The sequence below is a fragment of the Meriones unguiculatus genome, chromosome X (assembly GCF_030254825.1).
Source record: "Meriones unguiculatus strain TT.TT164.6M chromosome X, Bangor_MerUng_6.1, whole genome shotgun sequence".
NCBI classification, from domain to species: Eukaryota; Metazoa; Chordata; class Mammalia; order Rodentia; family Muridae; genus Meriones; species Meriones unguiculatus.
Genome location: NC_083369.1, coordinates 28,991,228 through 29,009,416, shown reverse-complemented (window position 1 = coordinate 29,009,416; position 18,189 = coordinate 28,991,228). Strand labels below are relative to the sequence as shown.

Here is an 18,189-nt window from a genome sequence, read left to right as displayed (position 1 = left end):
AACTTTTTCTGTGAAAGTGATGCATGTGAAGGGCATGTGTACACATGTGTTTGATGTAGTAGATATACATGTTTGTGCATATGTTCACGTATGTGCCAGTGTGTATGTATGTGGATGACATTAGACTGGATCTGCATGCCTTCCTCAATCACCCTCCACCCTATTTCTGAGCCAGAGGCTCTCACCAATTTGGCTAGGCTGGCTGACTGGTCACTGAATTCCAAGGATCCTCCCAATAGATACTGAGTTTTTTTAGATTCCACAGCTAAGTGCGATCACATATTGTATTTGTTCTCCTTGCATTTAAAATAAAGCATGGGTAACAAAAAACAAAACACAAACACAATCATTTAAAACTACATAGCAAAGAAACAGAGAAATAATTCATGGTGGCTAAAAATATTGCAAACCACACTTCTAAGAAGGGTCTAATAATAGTATGTAAGGACCTAAAACAATACAAAATAAGAGAGCAAATAAATTTTAAATTTTAATGGGGGCAAAAACTAGTGGTGATATAAATAAAAAAACTTTCTTTTCTTTTTTCTTAAGATTTATTTACTATGTATACAGTATTCTGCCTACATGCCAGAAGAGGGCACCAGATCTCATTATAGATGGTTGTGAGCCACCATGTGGTTGCTGGAAATTGAACTCAGGACCTTTCGAAGAGCAGCCAGTGCTCTTATCTTAACCTCTGAGCCACTTCTCCAGCCCATAAAATGACATTTTCAATGACTAACATATACTCTCCGCACAAATCTCAAGATCTACCATATCATATGTCATCTATCAATGTTGCAATTCTGTCAGGGAAACAAAAATATTCCTCAGGCTCGTTAAGCAAATGCCTGTTTTATTCTAGTAAGCACACTCTATACATATAAACATTTCATAAATATAAATTATTAATGACTAACCTTTTCAAAGTGATGAATTGCCAGCCAAATCTCCCCTTGTGCATTGAAAACACAGCCGAGATTACTCCAAGCTACTGCAAAGTTTGGTTGCGTCTCAATTGCTTTCAAATAACATGCCTTAAGGAGGGTTTAATGAAAGAAGACGAGAGGGGAAAGGAGATAAGGGGAAAGGGGAAAATTTGTAAAGGGAAAACAAAAAAGATTGGGGAGGGGGAAGAAGGTGATATCATTATTTCTTCTCTGACCAGCCAAAAGTGACCCTGCAGCATAGGCTCGCTTGCGCTAAAACTAATGCGCTGCCACAGCTGGCTGCTCCTGCGCCTGCGCCACCAGAACCCAAGTGCAAACCATCATGTTCAGTTCTGCCAACCAAAGAGCAATCTTCATCCTGGGACCCATGTGGAAGGTAGGATGGTGCTAAATACTGATGGTAGTCTTCTTTTATCTGAACACCTATGGACTCTAGAGACTGATGTTCAAGAGAACACCTGAAATCTAAGGTCCCCAGCCCACATTTCCCAAAATGTGTTCTGCAAAGTGCTAAGACATCACAGGAAAACCAAAAGCAAAACACCAAAAACAGACAAAAACAAAAAAACAAACAAAAAAATCCATCCAGATTTCTTAATTAAATCAAAAAGGAAAACAGAAAACAGGTCTGGTTCTTAAACTGTGTATGGGGGACCAAGCCTGTAATCCAAGTTCGTGGGAGGGGGAGGCAGGAGGATCATAAATTTAAGCTCATCCTCAACTACAAAGTGAGCTGGAGATGAGATAAGGCAAACAATAACAAAAAGTTTCTTTCCCACAGAACTTCACACCAAGCCTTCAATCTCTCATCACACATTTTATTAGAAAGCCAAAAAGTTGAAGGGAATGATGCTCACGACAATAATGTTCTTTTTTAAAATCAAAACTAAGCTACTGGGCCATACCAAAAAATATTTCTGCTAAGTCAGTCATTATCATTTAGGCTTTAAGTTTCAGACTCACAACACCCCTCTTTTCTGAGGAGGAAGAAAATAAAACCTCACATGACAGGATTGCACCTAGGTTGAGGTCCCTGTAATGCGAGCGCAAACATCGCTGGCGTCACCTAATACTGCGCAATCGCTGCGAACTGCTGCGCTACATAGACCACCCCTAGACGCAGCAAACGGCCAACCAGATCCATTAATCTACTAGACAGGCCCGTAGAGAATATTTGCTTAAGGAGATTACTTGGACTCAAGGTACGTTAAAACCCAATTTTATCCAAAAAGGCTACAGAATAGGGCTGAGTGAGCCAGTCAATCAGATTACTCATCTAGTCAACCGTTCACAGGGGCTCATTCGCACGCAATGCGCATTAACGCTGCGCAGCCTTTGCGCTACTGCAGGGTCACAGCGCATCATCAGAAGAGCAGAATGCTGCAATCCAAACAAAGAAGAAAAAGGAAAAAAAAATGAACAACAAGAAGAGTTAGAAGCTTTTACTAGTAAATTATCTAATCATTTAAATATCTTAATTAACTTTTACTTATTTTTGACAGAATTGTGGCTATAGTATAAAACATTCTTTTACATAACTTGCTTGTAAATAAAATTATTTTAAGCTGTTTCTGAAGCCACAAGACAGAAGATTCAGGCATGGAGGCAAATTGTTTTGCTGTGGCAGTTACAAACCCGTTACCATATTTCTCATCATGTGACTTTTCGGTGCGTTCCTTGCTGGAAGAGGAGGAGGAGGTTGTGTGTCTGCCCTAGATCCAGGCCTCGAGCTCCCTTCAGCGAGGCACCTTACGCATGGAATAGGAGGTTTCACCCACCTGAAACCTTCTAAATACAATATCAATGGTGAAAAACCAAAAACAAGAGAGAAAATAAAAACAAGATCATTAGTAAAAGTTCAACAAAGCAATTGAAATTCTTTGGATGTCTATTACATATGGGAATGAGGACAGTCTCAAGTCTGTAACATGGGAAACATGCAGAAGGGAGAGGGTTAATCAGGGCTATTGCATACAGCAGGGGGTTTTTGCTGGAAGAAAGGCTCTTTGCTTTCTACAAAGAACTTAATTTTGATTCCATCTACTAGGAATGTATGCTGGCTTGAATCTTCAAATGCACTGATTACAAAAGAAAGACATTGCATTTCACTCAAGAGTATTTTCTGGTTTACTAAGTTCTCACAAAAAAATAAAACAAAAAACAGAATGACATTTTTCAAACTAGGTGTCTCCAGAGCTCTGAAATAAAGAAGTCAGCAACCTAAGGCAGGCGCAACGTCTCAGCCTAAACCGATGTCTAAAGCTGCAGTGAAGTGCAATTCATGTTAGCTGTCCGCTTGGTGGGGTGACAATTGATAGAAGTGTATATTTGTTCTAGAAATCACCAATTGCTTTATCAGCTAAGATTAAAATCAACATAGTTCATCAGCTGGAAACCTACATAAGGTTAATCCACAGTATTCGCAGAATTTACGAGTTATGCACTGAAAGCCAGTGCTTTTTTAACATTAGGTGGTACTGAAAAGCCTTTTCCCTCCCTGGATGAGCAGTCAAACAGACAGCTACGCTGCGCATACACTCCACGCATTAGCATGCGCGTGGGGCTCAGAGCAACAAGTGGGAGTTTCAGAAGCATTCTGGTTTCTCCCCACTCCTCACCCCTGCAGCGCGGTTGCGTAAGGTGGCTTGTAACAAGACAACTGCATTTATAAATTTAATTGTAAATTATACCAAAAGCTTTAATTAACCCAACCTGGTGTTCAAATTCATTATTTGGAAACACAGAATGCTAAAAGCCACCTTTCCACTTTGGCAAGTTTTCTTTCGATCAGTCCATTTCCCAAACAAACCAGCTTTGTCCTTCTGACTTTTTTTTTTTAAGGAGGTGGGGTGGGGAAGAATAAAAGGAAGTGAGGAAGAAAAAGAAGGTAGACAACTAGGATTAGGGAAAAGAGAGAAAGGAATTTGGGGAGGAGGTGGGGACAAAGGGGGCAGGATGTTCCAATTATTAATTTGCAATATTTTAACAGCCTTTCTTCCACTGTAAAAGGGTGAGGAAGATGAAGGGAGGAAGGTTAAATAAGAATTTTAAATGCCAGTATTACAGGGTAACATTTGGATGAAATTCCTCTCCACTTACAAGCCACAAAGGACTTAGAAGAGCAGCGTTTTCAATGGCACCTGCATCATATAGGCGTCTTGAGCCAAATCACAGGCACTCTGCTTGTCACTAGCAGGCAAGCCTCAGATTTGAAGGAATGTTATTGATTCCTACATAAGATCACGATGGAGCCCATTATTATAAAGATGATCTAGCTCAGCAAAAAGGCTCCACAATCCTTATGGTCTTGCTTTACCCCCAAATTGAGAACAGATATGCCAAAGCCTGATCCTGCTCTAGTCTGAGGCAAGTCATGCTGACAGTTTTCCTCAGTTTTATAGTACTATTTTGTGAAGATAGCTCAATGAGAGTTGAAGACTTGGCAAAAGGTACAGGTTTTCATAACTAATGCTTAAATGTGTTCTAGCAAACACCTACCTTGGCTTCTTCCAAGCGACCCAGGGCTTTGAGCAGGTTCCCCAGGTCACTGCGAACACAGTACAAATCCTAGAAACCCAAGGACAGTATCACTAATTATTCCATTTTCTCATCAAAACTGTCCCAACATCATTTCTACAGATCTAGCTCTGTCATTTTATTGTCAATTAAAAGCAGCATTTTGACAAACTTAAGCTTACAACTCATCTCCTAATTCCCAGAAAATCCAAAAGTAACTTGATGGTGAAAAGCTAACCTGAGCTTACGAGCCCATACTTACAGAATTTATTTCTCTTGCTTAGTATGAATACTATCTTTAGCTGCACAGATATAAATGTGCTTTGCTATAAGCCGCTCCATTCCTGGCTGGGAGATCTGTATATGACACTATTGTCTAACATCCTTTCAAATGCAGTTGGCCTCAATTATATTCAAACACAAGACTGCAAGACCTTTCTAGAGACTCTCTACTCTCCAAATGTAACCCTTTGGGGAAAAAAATTATTGAATATTTATTCAACTCTTTTATTCAAGGTTATGATGAATCACTCCTGTATCAAGGACCAGAAATTTTCCACAGTGAGGAAAAACAGCACTGCACTTAGCAAGTGATCAGCTATCAACAACAAATCTACCCTTTGCCTCTCAGGCTTATTTAGAAACCTTGACTTCATTTCATGCCTAGGCAGAAGGATTACCACTCAACCACACAGCCTCAATACTGCCACCTGCCACTACATTACTCATTAGTATTAAGTGCCATCAGGGCTGAGTGGGCGAATAATGAAAAGTGGTTGACACTGCTTTTTTTTAGCAGCTCAATTGTGTTGCTAGTCCAGTCTGTTCATCCATATGACACACTCAACAGACAGTAAGCTTAAATTTTTATTTCATAGTCTGCTTGTCAGTGGAATTTTTCAGGCAATAACAAGCAGAAATAATGGCAATATGAGGCACGTTTATCATCCTGAACTGTTACGTGGGTGAAAGAACCTTAAATTAAATCCTACAAAGTGAAATTTTATCAACTAGTCCAAAGAATTATCATATATTTTGTTCTTCCAGCAACTATGTAATGGGTTCCAGAATTGGTTTGTTTTTACTGATAAGCTGCTTCTGTACTGTTCATTGTCACCCACTGGATAAACCAAGAAGGCTGCCAATAAGGTAATGGCTAAACTGGGATAATTCCATGATCCACCTGACTTAGTGCTGTCCCTCAAGCAGTGACTAATGCTTTGAAAGGCTATAGCTATCTTCTCATGACCTTAAGTACAGGCTGATATTAATCCACAAAGCATCACATATGCCAAGCACAGTAACACATACCTGTAATCCCAGAACTTGGGAAACTAAGTGAGGAAAACCATCATGAGTTCAATCAAGCCTGCAGCCCCCACTCCAAGTAATATTGTAGTGAGTTTCAGGCCAGCCTATACTACAGGATCAGACTCTGACTTTAAATAGATGAATGAATAACTAACTTAATAAATAAAACAAAAACTCATGGGTACCATTAATCTTTTTTTTGTTTTTTTGTTTTTTTTTTTTAAGATTTATTTATTTAGTATTTATACCGTATTCTGCCAGCATGTACACCTGCAGGCCAGAAGAGGGCACCAGAACTCATTATAGATGTTTGTGAGCCACCATGTAGTTGCTGGAAATTTACCTCAGGACCTTTGGAAGAACAGCCAGTGCTCTTAACCTCTGAGCCATCTCTCCAGACCACCATTAATCTTATTACAGACTAATCGACTTCTGTAATTAGTCTAAACATTTTGGAATCCCATTTGCAGTCTGTGAAATACTGAGTTCTATCATCTTGCTACCTACTTTGTGTAGGTTTCTTCCTTTGAACCAAAAGGGTAACCCTCTGCTTGGCAAGTTATGGCTAAATACCCCTTCCAATCTGCTTACACAAGTTCCTTCTACTACTTCTTACTGGGTGATATGTATCTTTAGACTTTCACCAATTTCTATGGCTGTTCTGAGCCATAAAAATCAGAAATACTACAATAAGTAACTAATGACTGTACTTTTAAAAGATTCATTCATTCATTCATTCATTTTCTATACAACATTCTGTCTGCAAGCATGCCGAAGAGGGCACAAGACCTCAGTATAGTTGGTTGTGAGCCACCATGTGGTTGCTGGGAATTGAACTCTGGACCTCTGGAAGAGCAGCGAGTGCTCTTAACCTCTGAATCACCTCTCCAGCTCAAAAGATTTATTCTTTTAGTTATGAATATGGGATGTGCATATCAGTGCAGGTATCCTCAGAGGCTAGAGGTGTTGGTTTCTCCTGCAACTGGAGTTACAGATGGCTGTGAACCACCTGACATGTGTGCTGGAATAAGAAATTCGCTCCCCTAGAAGAGCAGTATGTGCTCTTAACCACTGAGCCATCTCTCTAGTCCCATCTATATATTTTTATCCACTGTTACATAATTTTACCAGCTAGTTTCTATAAACTCATAGATGGATCATATTCTATATTTAGTTGTATCATCTACATTCATCACAGCATAGTACAACAAAAATAGATTATTTTATGGATTAGCAATGTAAGTCAGTTGGTAGAAAAATTACCTCGTATGCCAAAGACCCTCCAGAACTGTAAAAAGATGATGAGAATGAATATAAATACTGTCCAGAATACATTAAAATAATGAGTCTACTTTAGGAAAAGACAAAACATGTCCTGTTAAGTAGAACAGAGTGGCTGAGAGTAGAGCTCTAGGGCAGAACATTTCCCTGGTAATCAAGGCTCTGGGTTTTATCCCTAGTATCACAAATACAAATAAAACAACTATCTTCAGCTCGCATGGTGGCACACATCAATAACCCCAGCACTTGGGAAGTTGGAGCAGGATAATCATGAATTCAAGGTCACTCTCAGCTATAGAATCAGGTCAAGGCCAGCCTATACTATGTGAGAATCTCTCTCAAAAACACCAAAATAGGACTGGACAGATGGGTTAGTGATTAACAGCACATGTTCTCTTCCAGGGAACCTGAATTCAATTCTTAGTACCCCTATAAGGCAGCTGTAAATTGCCTATAACTACAGCTCCAGGGTATCTGAAAAAGTATACCTTCTTCCAGCCTCCAAGAGCACTAAAGTCATGTGCACGGATACAACACACATACATACATACATACATACACATACATATACTATTTTTCAAACCAAAATAATAAACACAATCATGAAATCCAAATGCACACACATACACACAAATACTTAATGTCTACAAAATACAAGAATGTTAAAATTCTCCAAAAAAAAAAAAGGTCCATTCAAAACCCTGTATCAAACTCTGCTTCATCTGTCAAATCAATATAGTATCTGCTAAGAGAATCACTTTGCTTAAACCTCGCTCATTCTGTCCATCCCTAGCTAATACCTTTCATGGAAACCTTAAATTAATAATACATCTAAAACCAAGGAAAATACATTAGACACACTCAATGGAGAGATTTAATTTAGGCCTTCAAAGCAGAGTAGAGTAGGAATAGGGCATCAAAACAAGGAAAAACACTATAATTAAAGGTAAGGAATCAGAAAAAAAGGTGTTCCTGTGTAACAATCCCTCCCTACTATAATATCTGCTTCCCGACTTTCCTTTTAAATTTCCACCTTTAGACCCCTTAACATCCCTCTACATACGTACACATTGAGGAAAATCAGACTGATAAAAACCTACAGTGGTTCTCAACTGCCTCTCAAATTAAATTCAAACTCCACAGCCTCTATTCTTTTGAAATCTTCCAATTGACTCTGCTCTACTGCACTCACTTGTTACTACTTGACTTGCCACTTCAGCCTGCTAAGTCTACTTGCTGTTTACCTTCCTACAGAATGCTTAGGTTCTAAGCACCCTCTCAAGCAAATCTTCTGATTAATACTCTCCAGCAATGATCACCCAAGGAGCATACATCTTTTATTCTCCCTTTATGGGTCAGGTCTGTCTCACATGATAACCCCTCTAGAACACATTTCCCAATTCCTCACCAAGCATCATACACAACAATAAGCACTTGACTATTTAAATGCAACCCTTGCCAAACAACCTTACCAGAAGCAGAGTGGAGGGAAATAGAAAAAGGTTTTCTCACCATGCAGCTATCTGGGACTCTTTGCAGCAACAAAATCAACAAGACAGTAACACAGACTGGCATGGCAGCAGCTATCAGCACTGTGTATCTCACATCACAACAGAAACATCTCAACAACTTACACAACAGAGCAGCTCAAGCTCATAGCTATCACACAAAGGAGAATTGTATGCATGATTTGTAAAGGAATTGTCGAGTATCAGCAATTCTACTGTGCTAACCAAAGAAAGATCACCAGAAGAAACAGCACCTTAAAATATGACAAGCTAAAGTTTCAGCAAATGGATTATGCCATAGAACATTGCAAAAGTCAGCTCCAAATATAAATATATGCAACATATCTACTCAAAACTTGTATAACCAAGTCACAGACTAAGTTTTAAATTGTTTTATCTTATAAACTTACAAGAGAAGCACTGCTGAAAACCACTAAACGAACCTAACGTTTTCATTTTTCACTGCTAAAAAACCAAAATAACCTGAGTTTCTTTAACTAATTTTCAGACTGCCAACTGCACCTATGATTCCAGCCCATGCTAGAGTAGCAATTCATACATCACAAAGAACACATTGTATGAGGCAGACTCAAAACACAGGCAGCACTGAATCAACAGGCATTTCACAGGAAGTTTCATCTAGTTAGGATTAGATATCCTGAAAACTTACAACACAACCACTGTGGTGTATTTAGGTAAAATTGAGAGTTCACACAACCCCACTTTCATTCTTACTGTTAAGAACAGAGAAATAAAGGAGCATCCCTCCCTACAAGAAACAGGTAGACAGGGACCCACCAATGCCAACAAGAAGTAAACTCGATTGATTTTAGTGCTACCTTGCTTCTTTGGAAGGACATGATGCTAAGTTTCCTGTTACTAGGTAAGATATTCAATAATATAAACTATACATAGCCTATATTTAGAAAGTAGGATAGTTTGTCTCTCACGCTTCTTTTCCCTTCTCAATATAATCCTGTGGTAGATTGTTATCGAAGTTAACTGTTTTGCTACACAGACAAGCAACTAAAAACCTGAGCTAAGCCAGGCACCTGTGCTAATCCCAGCACTCAGGGTGGTAGAAGCTGGGGATCTTTGCGAGTTCCAGGCCAGCCAGGTCTAAGTCTTAAAATACAAAAACAACAACAACAAAAAGAATCAATGAATACTTGGAGGTGGGGTGGGGGCAGCAGCAGCAGCAGCACACCTTTAATCTCAGCACTTGGGAGGTAGAGGCAGGTGGATCTTGTGAGGTCAGCCTGATCTACAGAGCTGAGTTCCAGGACAGCCAAGGCTACACAAAGAAACCCTGTCTTCAAACAAACAAACAAACAAACAAACAAAAAACCAATGAATAAAAATTATACTGAACCCACAAATAAAAGCACCATGAAACTAAACTAAGGTAGCTATTCCAACGAACACTTGCCCAGCCTCAAACTCTATACATATCAAAGAAAACAGCCATCCCACACAGTGATTTTTATCTTTAAAAAATAAAAACAGAAACTTACACATTTTCAAAATTAACTTTAAAAATAGTTGTTAAAAAGACATTAAGATGAAAAATGATCACAGAGCTCTGGCAAATTAGTAAAATAAGCTCAAGTTTTCTAAACTATAAAATTGGAGTCAAGAGGCAGGCTGATATTCTGGTCTCCAGGTTGTGCTAAAGGGCTGCCTTTGGGCTCAGAAGGCACTTTTTCTCTTTCATTTCTTATTCATGTCAACATTTGCTTCAATAACTTCAAGTTTCAACATCTCCTTCACCATTGCTTACTAGCTACATGATCTCAAGAAAGTTACATAAGCTTGAGTCTATTGAGATTTTTATTATTGGTAAAACTAGAAATAGTGCCACCCTCATCAAAGAATCATGGTAAAGATTCAGAAAGATATTTATCTGAAGTAGCAGGGTGTGAGCTTGTACAAGACTTTTGATAATGGCAGCTGTACCAATTATTAAGCACTTCCCAGGGTGATTCAAAACCCATGTAGCTCAAATATATGCTGATGCTGCCAAGACCCATGCCTCATCCCTACGTTCCCTAGCACTTACTTCTTAAAGGTTTACAGCCACTTTCCCTCTATCACATCAACAGTTTCAAGAGCAAGCTCTACATCCCTGCATCTTTAAATTTTTATTTGTTTGTTTCACACACTATAATTTGATCTTTCACAGACTCTAATACAGTATGACCTTGACATCTGTCAACCAGGATACATTTGCTCCCTGAAAACTCATGCAACTTAGATTTAAAAAGAAATGAAGAACAATTCCAAGTCTGGTCTGGACCTGCATGCAACTGCCTTAATTCTACTATTCTAACTATACTGGGAAAATACTGAGTACGTTTTGTAATCTAGTTTTCATCTCACTAATATACTAGCTCCTTTAAAAAAAATTTTATATTATATATTAAGACCATTTACCAAGTGTTCCTTAAAAAAGAACTGCTGCAAATACCCATCAGAATTTATCCCAAGTTCATTAAAATAGCACAAAAAAACCATCGTGAGTCTTAAGTTTAATTAGCATTACAAAAAAATTGATGAAAATTTTTATGCATTTTAGCTTCCTAAATAGGATGGATTTTTTTGAATGTTACACAGACCATATCAAAGCAAATGCATCATTTCAAGTGCAACAACATCTCTCAACTCTTGACTTTCTTTCATGAAAAAAACTATTGTCTAAATTAACAAGCAACATGTGTTTGTTTTCCGGATTGCTTTGAAGGGAAAAAACTGATAAACTTTTACTTACAGGATTGTACTGAAGAGCAGAGACGTACGCTTGCACTGCTCCTTCCATGTCACCTGCTGCTACCAAGGCTGCTGCCAGGTTAATATATCCATCAATGAAATCAGGCTTGAGCCTCAAGGCATGACGATAATGCTCAATTGCTTCCTGCAACTGCCCTCTTTCCTTGTATACATTTCCCAAATTCGAATAGGCTTCTGCTAGAAGAGGATTCTGTTTAATTGCCAAGGTGCTAAAGTGAGCAGATCTGGAAAAGTGGAAAGTGTTGATGCATGGATAGGCATGTTAGAGAAAATGAGGCATGGCTCATATGCAACTGTTAACAGTTCCCAAAAAATCCTGTGATACAGAACATTATCCTTTAGCTAGCACACAGCAGGAAAAAAGTGTGAAAACTAAAACTTTTTTAAGATGAGAGTATCCAGATTTCATATAGGAAAGCTAGTTCTTATGCAAGAACATTCATATTAAACTCTACTACCAAACTGTCGCATCATATAACACGATCATTAAGATCAAGAATAAAAATGTTAGGTGCATGAGTCTCATTTTCCATTTGTTGGCAAGATTTAATGACACACATCGTCAACTGCCTAAATGTGCCAAAATGATAATTTACTAAAAGATCCACAGCACAAATTCTTCTCTTTTTCGATTAATTCAAGAGATTAGCTAAAAGCGGCAACAATTTGATTAGAGTATTTCCAACCTGAATATACATACATAGCCCCCTCCTACCACAGAATTCCTCAAGCTGACAGGTATGGATGCTCAGATGTACACTAAAAATAATTACCTGAAAAGAATTAATAAAGCAGCAGCCCCAAGTAATATAATCTAGGGAAAAAAAACCTAGTCATACTGATAATATGCTCACCCCCACAAAACAGGGGGAAAAAACTAGCAGCTAAGCATGTCAGAAGTGAGCAAAAGAGCACATGTGCAGTGGTGGCTCAGATGAACCCAGCGCTGGAAAACTCCGAAGTTCAAATATTTAATTATTTTTAAGCTTAGCACCCAGAGGCAGGTTACCCAATTATCTCCTACCTGTCCAGCCTTCGACACTGGAAGTGTATAGATGAAAGTAATAAAAGGACACCAGTATTGTCAGGCTCTTGTCTCCAGAGCTGCATGCAGTGTCTTTCAGCTGCCTCAAAATCTCCTGCCTGATATTCTCGATGTGCCAACTCAGCTAACCCTTGGAAGGAAAGCATACGTTTCGTTGGTTCTGGAGAATCATCAAAACATTTGAGGGAAGGGGGGGGAACAAAAAGTTAGAAATGCAAACCAAAAAATGTAAAAATATGGTAAATTAAACTTAAAAGATGAAAATGCTTGAAATTATGTAAAGCACTAGAGTGTTCTGCTTATTATTTTAAATCCCAGTCTACAGAATTGATCTCCTTTAAATTTGCCCATTATTAATGCTTCCTATTCTAAACAACACAGTAACATTTACTTCCAAATGAGTTTTTTTTTTATTTTGAACATTGAAATTATAAATCATAGGTAGATTCACTAAACTAAGTTACTATACGGACTCAAACCATTAAACAGGAAATCTGCAAGAGTTACAAGGATTTATTATCAGGATAACCTAGTTTTAACAATACTTCATCCAACATTTCAGGTTGAGTTTGCAGGGGTTGAAGTATTGTAACATTCTTCTAAGTGTGGGGTCGGTACACCAGGTGTCTCTTTTATTCTTTATGTTTATGTTTGTGAGTTTTACAGCTTGATTTTTTTTGAAAGAGCCAGCCTAAGAAAAACAACTTTTAAAGCAGCTGATTAACAAGATGATCTATCTATCAGTCAAGGGCTAAAACATTTAATGGGTTCAAACATTTTAAACAAAGACCCCAGTGTTGTTCTCTAGAATTACAAGGAGACCAAATCAGCTAAATCCCACCCACACTGCCTTAGCGCTAACATTTTCCACTATGTTCATGACTTTCACTGAAGGATTAAAACATTAAAAACAACTCTAGTCAATAACCAGGCAACAATCTACAATTAGAATAGCTTTAAAATGCTGCAATATAAAACAATGCATAAAATATAACATAATAAATTACAAAAAAATGCTTTTATTCCGTGGTACCTGGTTTAGATAACATAATAAAAGCCAAAATTCAGGTGCATGCCTAAGACTCAGCTGTAAACATTTAATCTCCACAGTAATACATTATTAGTTCAACCGTAACACTCTTCAGTCTGGATGCTTGGTCTGGGAAACCAGACCTAGTACTCAATTTTACCAAGGTCATGGGAACAAGCTCAAATTTGAGGCAAGCCTCCCCCATACCAGAGCTCTGAATACTCCAGAAAGCAATTTCCTGACAGAATGTACAGCTGACCACAAAAACAAAGACCAGAAAGATGTGTCCAAATCTGAGGTTGAAGCTAGACGATAAACTAGAAAATTGCATTTCAGACAAGAACATAGATAGCACTTTTAGCTCCTAAATCTAGCACTTTGCTCGTCACTTTTCAAAGTTGCTTATCTGCTCTTTTAATACTGGAAATGATCATTTCCTCAAATAAAGATTAACAGTCAGAAAAGGGTAAGTTCTAACACATCTTTGAAAATCTCAGTGGAGAAATGGGGAGGTGGAGATCGGACTAATTATTAATCCCACTCCCATCAATCATGGATGAGTTACTATAGAAGATTCATCTATTATTTTCCCAATATCCAAAACCAGCAACTAAAACCTTGACACACCACAACTGTGAAACAACAAAAAACAATAACCTCTTGGAAACCTTAGAACCGCATCCAGGTTCCCCACTCTCTCCCGCCCCAAGTAGCCTCAATCTGGAAAGGCAGTTGAAGGACATTCCTATAATTTGGTTGTTTTCTTATTTTCAGTAGAAGGCTCAGGAATGAATTGTCGAAAAGGGGCAATAGCTTTGCACTTGCGCACCTACACTCCAGTTGCTTTACAAACTCTTCAAGCAAGAATGGAAACTTTAAAAAAAAATAAAACCCTATGAATAAAGAGATATTGGGCTAAAGAATGGGTATGAAAACCCAGAGGCGGCGGCGGAGGAATACACTGAGAAAGTAAAACAAAGAGAGAATTGGGCGGGCAGGGTGGTCAATGCCAAGCAATGCAACGAGGTGGTTTCTCCCCCAAGGATAGGAAACGACAGTTGGGCTGGCACACTCACAGAGGAAGGGTGTGGTTGCCACAAGCGGGGAGGGCCGGCGGGGTGGGAAACTCAGGACGGGGGTAGCGGATGCAGTTGGGCGATGGCTACGAGAACCCTTGGAAATTTCCAATCTAAACTGGGCCATTCAACCAAAGAACACCACAAGCCGCTGACCGGCGGGATCCCCTCGTCAGGCTACTTGGAAGCACATCGACGAGCTTTCGCTAGTCTTTACCTGATCAAAGTGAGGCTAGGATTCCATCGAAATAGCACCCCCGCCCCAGACTGGCAGAAAAGGACCAAATCTGGCCAACGGAAAGGGGCTTGGGGAGAAGGTGGAAGCACACGGGTGGGAGCGACAAGCTGGAATTGAGGGAGAAAGCAGTTGCGATGGAGACAGAACAGAGATTCCAATACAGTCCATTCCAAGAAGAGTCCCAAAAGAGAAGACTAGTACATTGATGGGATTAAATAACAACGAAAAATCCCCCAAAGCAAGCAAATGTAAGCAAGCAAAATGTAAGCAAGCAACTAGGGAATATTTACGGAACGGACGACAGCACCAAACCCGATCAGATGGCAGAACTCGAGAGCTTAGCAATGCCACTGATGTAATGGGGATGGTTAGAGGGAAAGGAGTGATGAGAAATACAAAGCGGCGCCAGACCCCAAAGGGATGTCTGCCTAAGAAGAACGGGACACTGGTACCTGTGCTGTCGGCCACGTTGCCCACGGAAGACGCCATCTGGAGCTTCTCGAGATAGAACAAGAAGGGGGGTAACTGACTTCTAAGGCCGCCACTACTGGCGAGAACGTTTCTATAGATAGTAGAAAAGGGGCAGCAGCCGTATCACGGTTTTGGAAGGCTTAAGGGGAGGCAGAAGATACTAGACTCGAATCTTAAGAACTCTTGTTAAGACATCTACCTCTCACTGTCTTGAAATGGCGGCGACGGCTCCCCGAACGAAACAACACAGGCCGGAACTACTTTCTGTTACAATCAAGTACCCCGCGGAGGTAGCCCGTAAGCACACTACGACAAAATGACTGTAATCAAATCACTTGTTCTTACGTAACCTTCCGCCTAAGATCCATTGCGACAAACATGACTATAGAGAGCGCATGCGACAACCCTGTCAAGGCAACTCCGTGTTAAGGACACCCAGTGGGGCAAGAGCCCACAAGTTTTTAAGAGCTAGGCGGAAGGGCATAAAATGCCCGTCGATTACTTTTTTTTTTTTTTTTTGGCAAGTGCTAAAGTAGGAGTCTATTACCTGGTCAATAGTGTAGAGGTTAGTAGGAATGTTAGAGACGTCTACAAAAGTTTAATCAACTCCGTTCATAAGAAAATAGGTAGTTTACATGGCCAGCGTGTTAGTTCTAAGCTAGTAAATGCGAATGTTTCAGAGACAGAACAGTTTCAAAGGATGGGAGAGCTGGTTCCGATTTAAATGCTTTTTGATTCGGACTCCACCCATGAATTCAACTATTTTGATGAGAAACACTGATACTTTTCATGAGCTGAATGAACCCAAACGTGTCCGATTTGAACCTTATAGTCCGAAAATTCAAAATCGTTTTGCTATTCGGCAGAGTAAGTCTACGGTAACGGTAAATGCTCAGTTATTCAGGGACTTGCTGAGTTCGCATGCCAAAAGCAACCCTAAAAATGTTAAAGATGATTCGTTTTCATCAAAATTCCTGATTCTGAGTTGTGATTTCGTTTCGCCAAACAGCTCTGCAAATCGTTAAGGTCCGCGAATGCCATTAAACTTAAAAGGCAATTCAACAAAGCTAACTAAGTTCATTTGCCATCTGCTTAAACCACACATCTGCATTGAATTCCGAATTGCCTTCCTTTGACAAAACAACTCTTAGGACCGTCTTGGGATTTCAAGTCCGGCTTTCGGACATTTTTTTTTTTGTCACATTATTATTAATTTATAGCTCCTGCTTTGTTCTTAGATATTTTTAAGATAACTTGTCAAAACAGCAAGAGATTATTACAAGCCACAGGAAATCGCATTTGTATCTCTTAGAATCTTTTTGTTTCAAAAACACTTTGATTCAGGAAAAAAAAAAATCAGTGAGCTTCAGGAAAAAAAAATGTTTGCTGTCTAGCCCCTTGGCAACATGAGATATTAAAAAAAAAATCCTCAAATGCTGCTCCAGTTTCTTGGAATCACAAACAGTGAACTAAGGATATGAGTGCAAAGAGAGTTGATAATATCAATTTCTTCTGCCTCATAGAATCACCACACGTAATGAAAAGGAAAGTTCACCACACAACTGTCCCACTGATCATTTCATTTGATATACCTGGCAAGCCCCTCCCCCATCAAGTGTGCCACCTTTGGTGAATGCACTCAGCTTTTCTGCTTTAAGAACAGGGAGCTCAGTCTTACCAGGCCACAGAGGAAGACAATGCAGCCAGTCCTGATGAGACCTGATAGGCTAGGGTCACATGGAAGGGGAGGAGACCTCCCCTATCAGTGGACTGGGGAAGGGGCAGGGGAGAAGAGGGAATGAGGGTGGGATTAGGAGGGAATGGGGGAGGGGGCTACAGCTGGGATACAAAGTGAACAAATTGTAATTAATTGTAATAAATAAAAATAAAAAAGACAAATAAATAAAAGTGAAGAAATTGTAGAAACCAAAAGAAAAAGAAAAAGAACAGGTGTCCCAGAGTCTACTAGCAGATGTTTAGGCCCTTTTGATTAGTGCTGATAGTTAATTAAGTAAACTTGTTAAATGTCAGGTCATGCTTCCAGCCCAAAAGCTATTTGATTCATAGAAAACCAGACGGGGGTTCTCTCATCTGGGAGAGGCGTCTTGAGGCTTTTATTACACATTTAGCTGCTATGAAAAATCGGACTGTGACGCTCATGTAGCTTAGCATGGAAAACATCAAAGAATCGATTCCAGGAGCTTTCCAATAATAGCACCTTGGAGGTTTGGTTCCAGGGGCTTAACAGGAAAAGCATACCTTCTTTAGCCAATAAAGTAATATTTACTAAAACCTCTGTATTCAAGGCACTGTGGGAAACATAAAATGGAAAAGACAAAATCTTTGCCCTCAAGGAACTTTAAGTCTCATTAGGTAGACCCAAAAGGTCACTGAAGAATAATACTGAGGATTATTTTAATGAAGTACATTTGACTCTAATGTCTGGAAAGGTAACCTCAAACTAGAGGGGGGGTCAGAGGATGAAGGTTAGTTAGTGCTGGACATTTCCTGGAAGGTCGTGCTTTTGAGTTCCTCTCACTTTTTTCTTTTCCGGTTACTCCCCCACCCCTGTCTTCCTTTTTTATGCAGCAATTCTAAATTTGGAGTCATTTGTAAAATATGTCAACTGCTTCAATTCTTATTCCAGCCTCTGCTGCTCTAACATCGTTGATGGTGTATTACCTTATTATACCTTGTAACACCCCGGAAATCTATTGACTTAAGCTCACTTTTTGCAGCAATACCATGAGCACTGGAGGAGGAAGCCAAGAGGTGCGCACCCAGTTGTAGTCATTGGAAGACTGTTTCATAGGTTAAATGAAGCTGAACAAAATGCATTGGCAGCACCCCAGCCTCTCCAGATGTGTGAGGATACTATTCTAGAGCCCCTTGGATTTGGTTACAATGAAGAAAACTGGTCTTGAAACCTTCCAGAAAGAAAGAAAAAAAAAATCCAGAAAACTTTCTTTAATATAT

The 18,189-nt window shown here is 39.4% G+C and overlaps 1 protein-coding gene across 5 annotated transcripts in view; it reads right to left on the bottom strand.

Annotated features, from left to right (window-relative positions):
• Ogt (O-linked N-acetylglucosamine (GlcNAc) transferase) overlaps positions 1-15,502 on the bottom strand; it is a 44,881-nt gene extending 29,379 nt beyond the window's left edge. Inside the window, exons 1-5 of one of the 5 annotated variants that reach the window (XM_060375041.1) lie at positions 15,413-15,502; positions 12,378-12,558; positions 11,334-11,577; positions 4,449-4,517; positions 921-1,037 (exon numbers count right to left, since the gene is read on the bottom strand). In XM_060375041.1, the coding sequence (XP_060231024.1) occupies positions 921-1,037; positions 4,449-4,517; positions 11,334-11,577; positions 12,378-12,544 (597 nt within the window). In that variant the 5' untranslated portion in view covers positions 12,545-12,558; positions 15,413-15,502. Of the gene's footprint in view, positions 1-920; positions 1,038-4,448; positions 4,518-11,333; positions 11,578-12,377; positions 12,559-15,194 lie in introns of all 5 variants that reach the window. The other 4 variants (XM_021627709.2, XM_060375043.1, XM_060375042.1 and 1 more) reach the window with 4 other exon arrangements.
• Between the last annotated feature and the right edge of the window lie 2,687 nt (positions 15,503-18,189).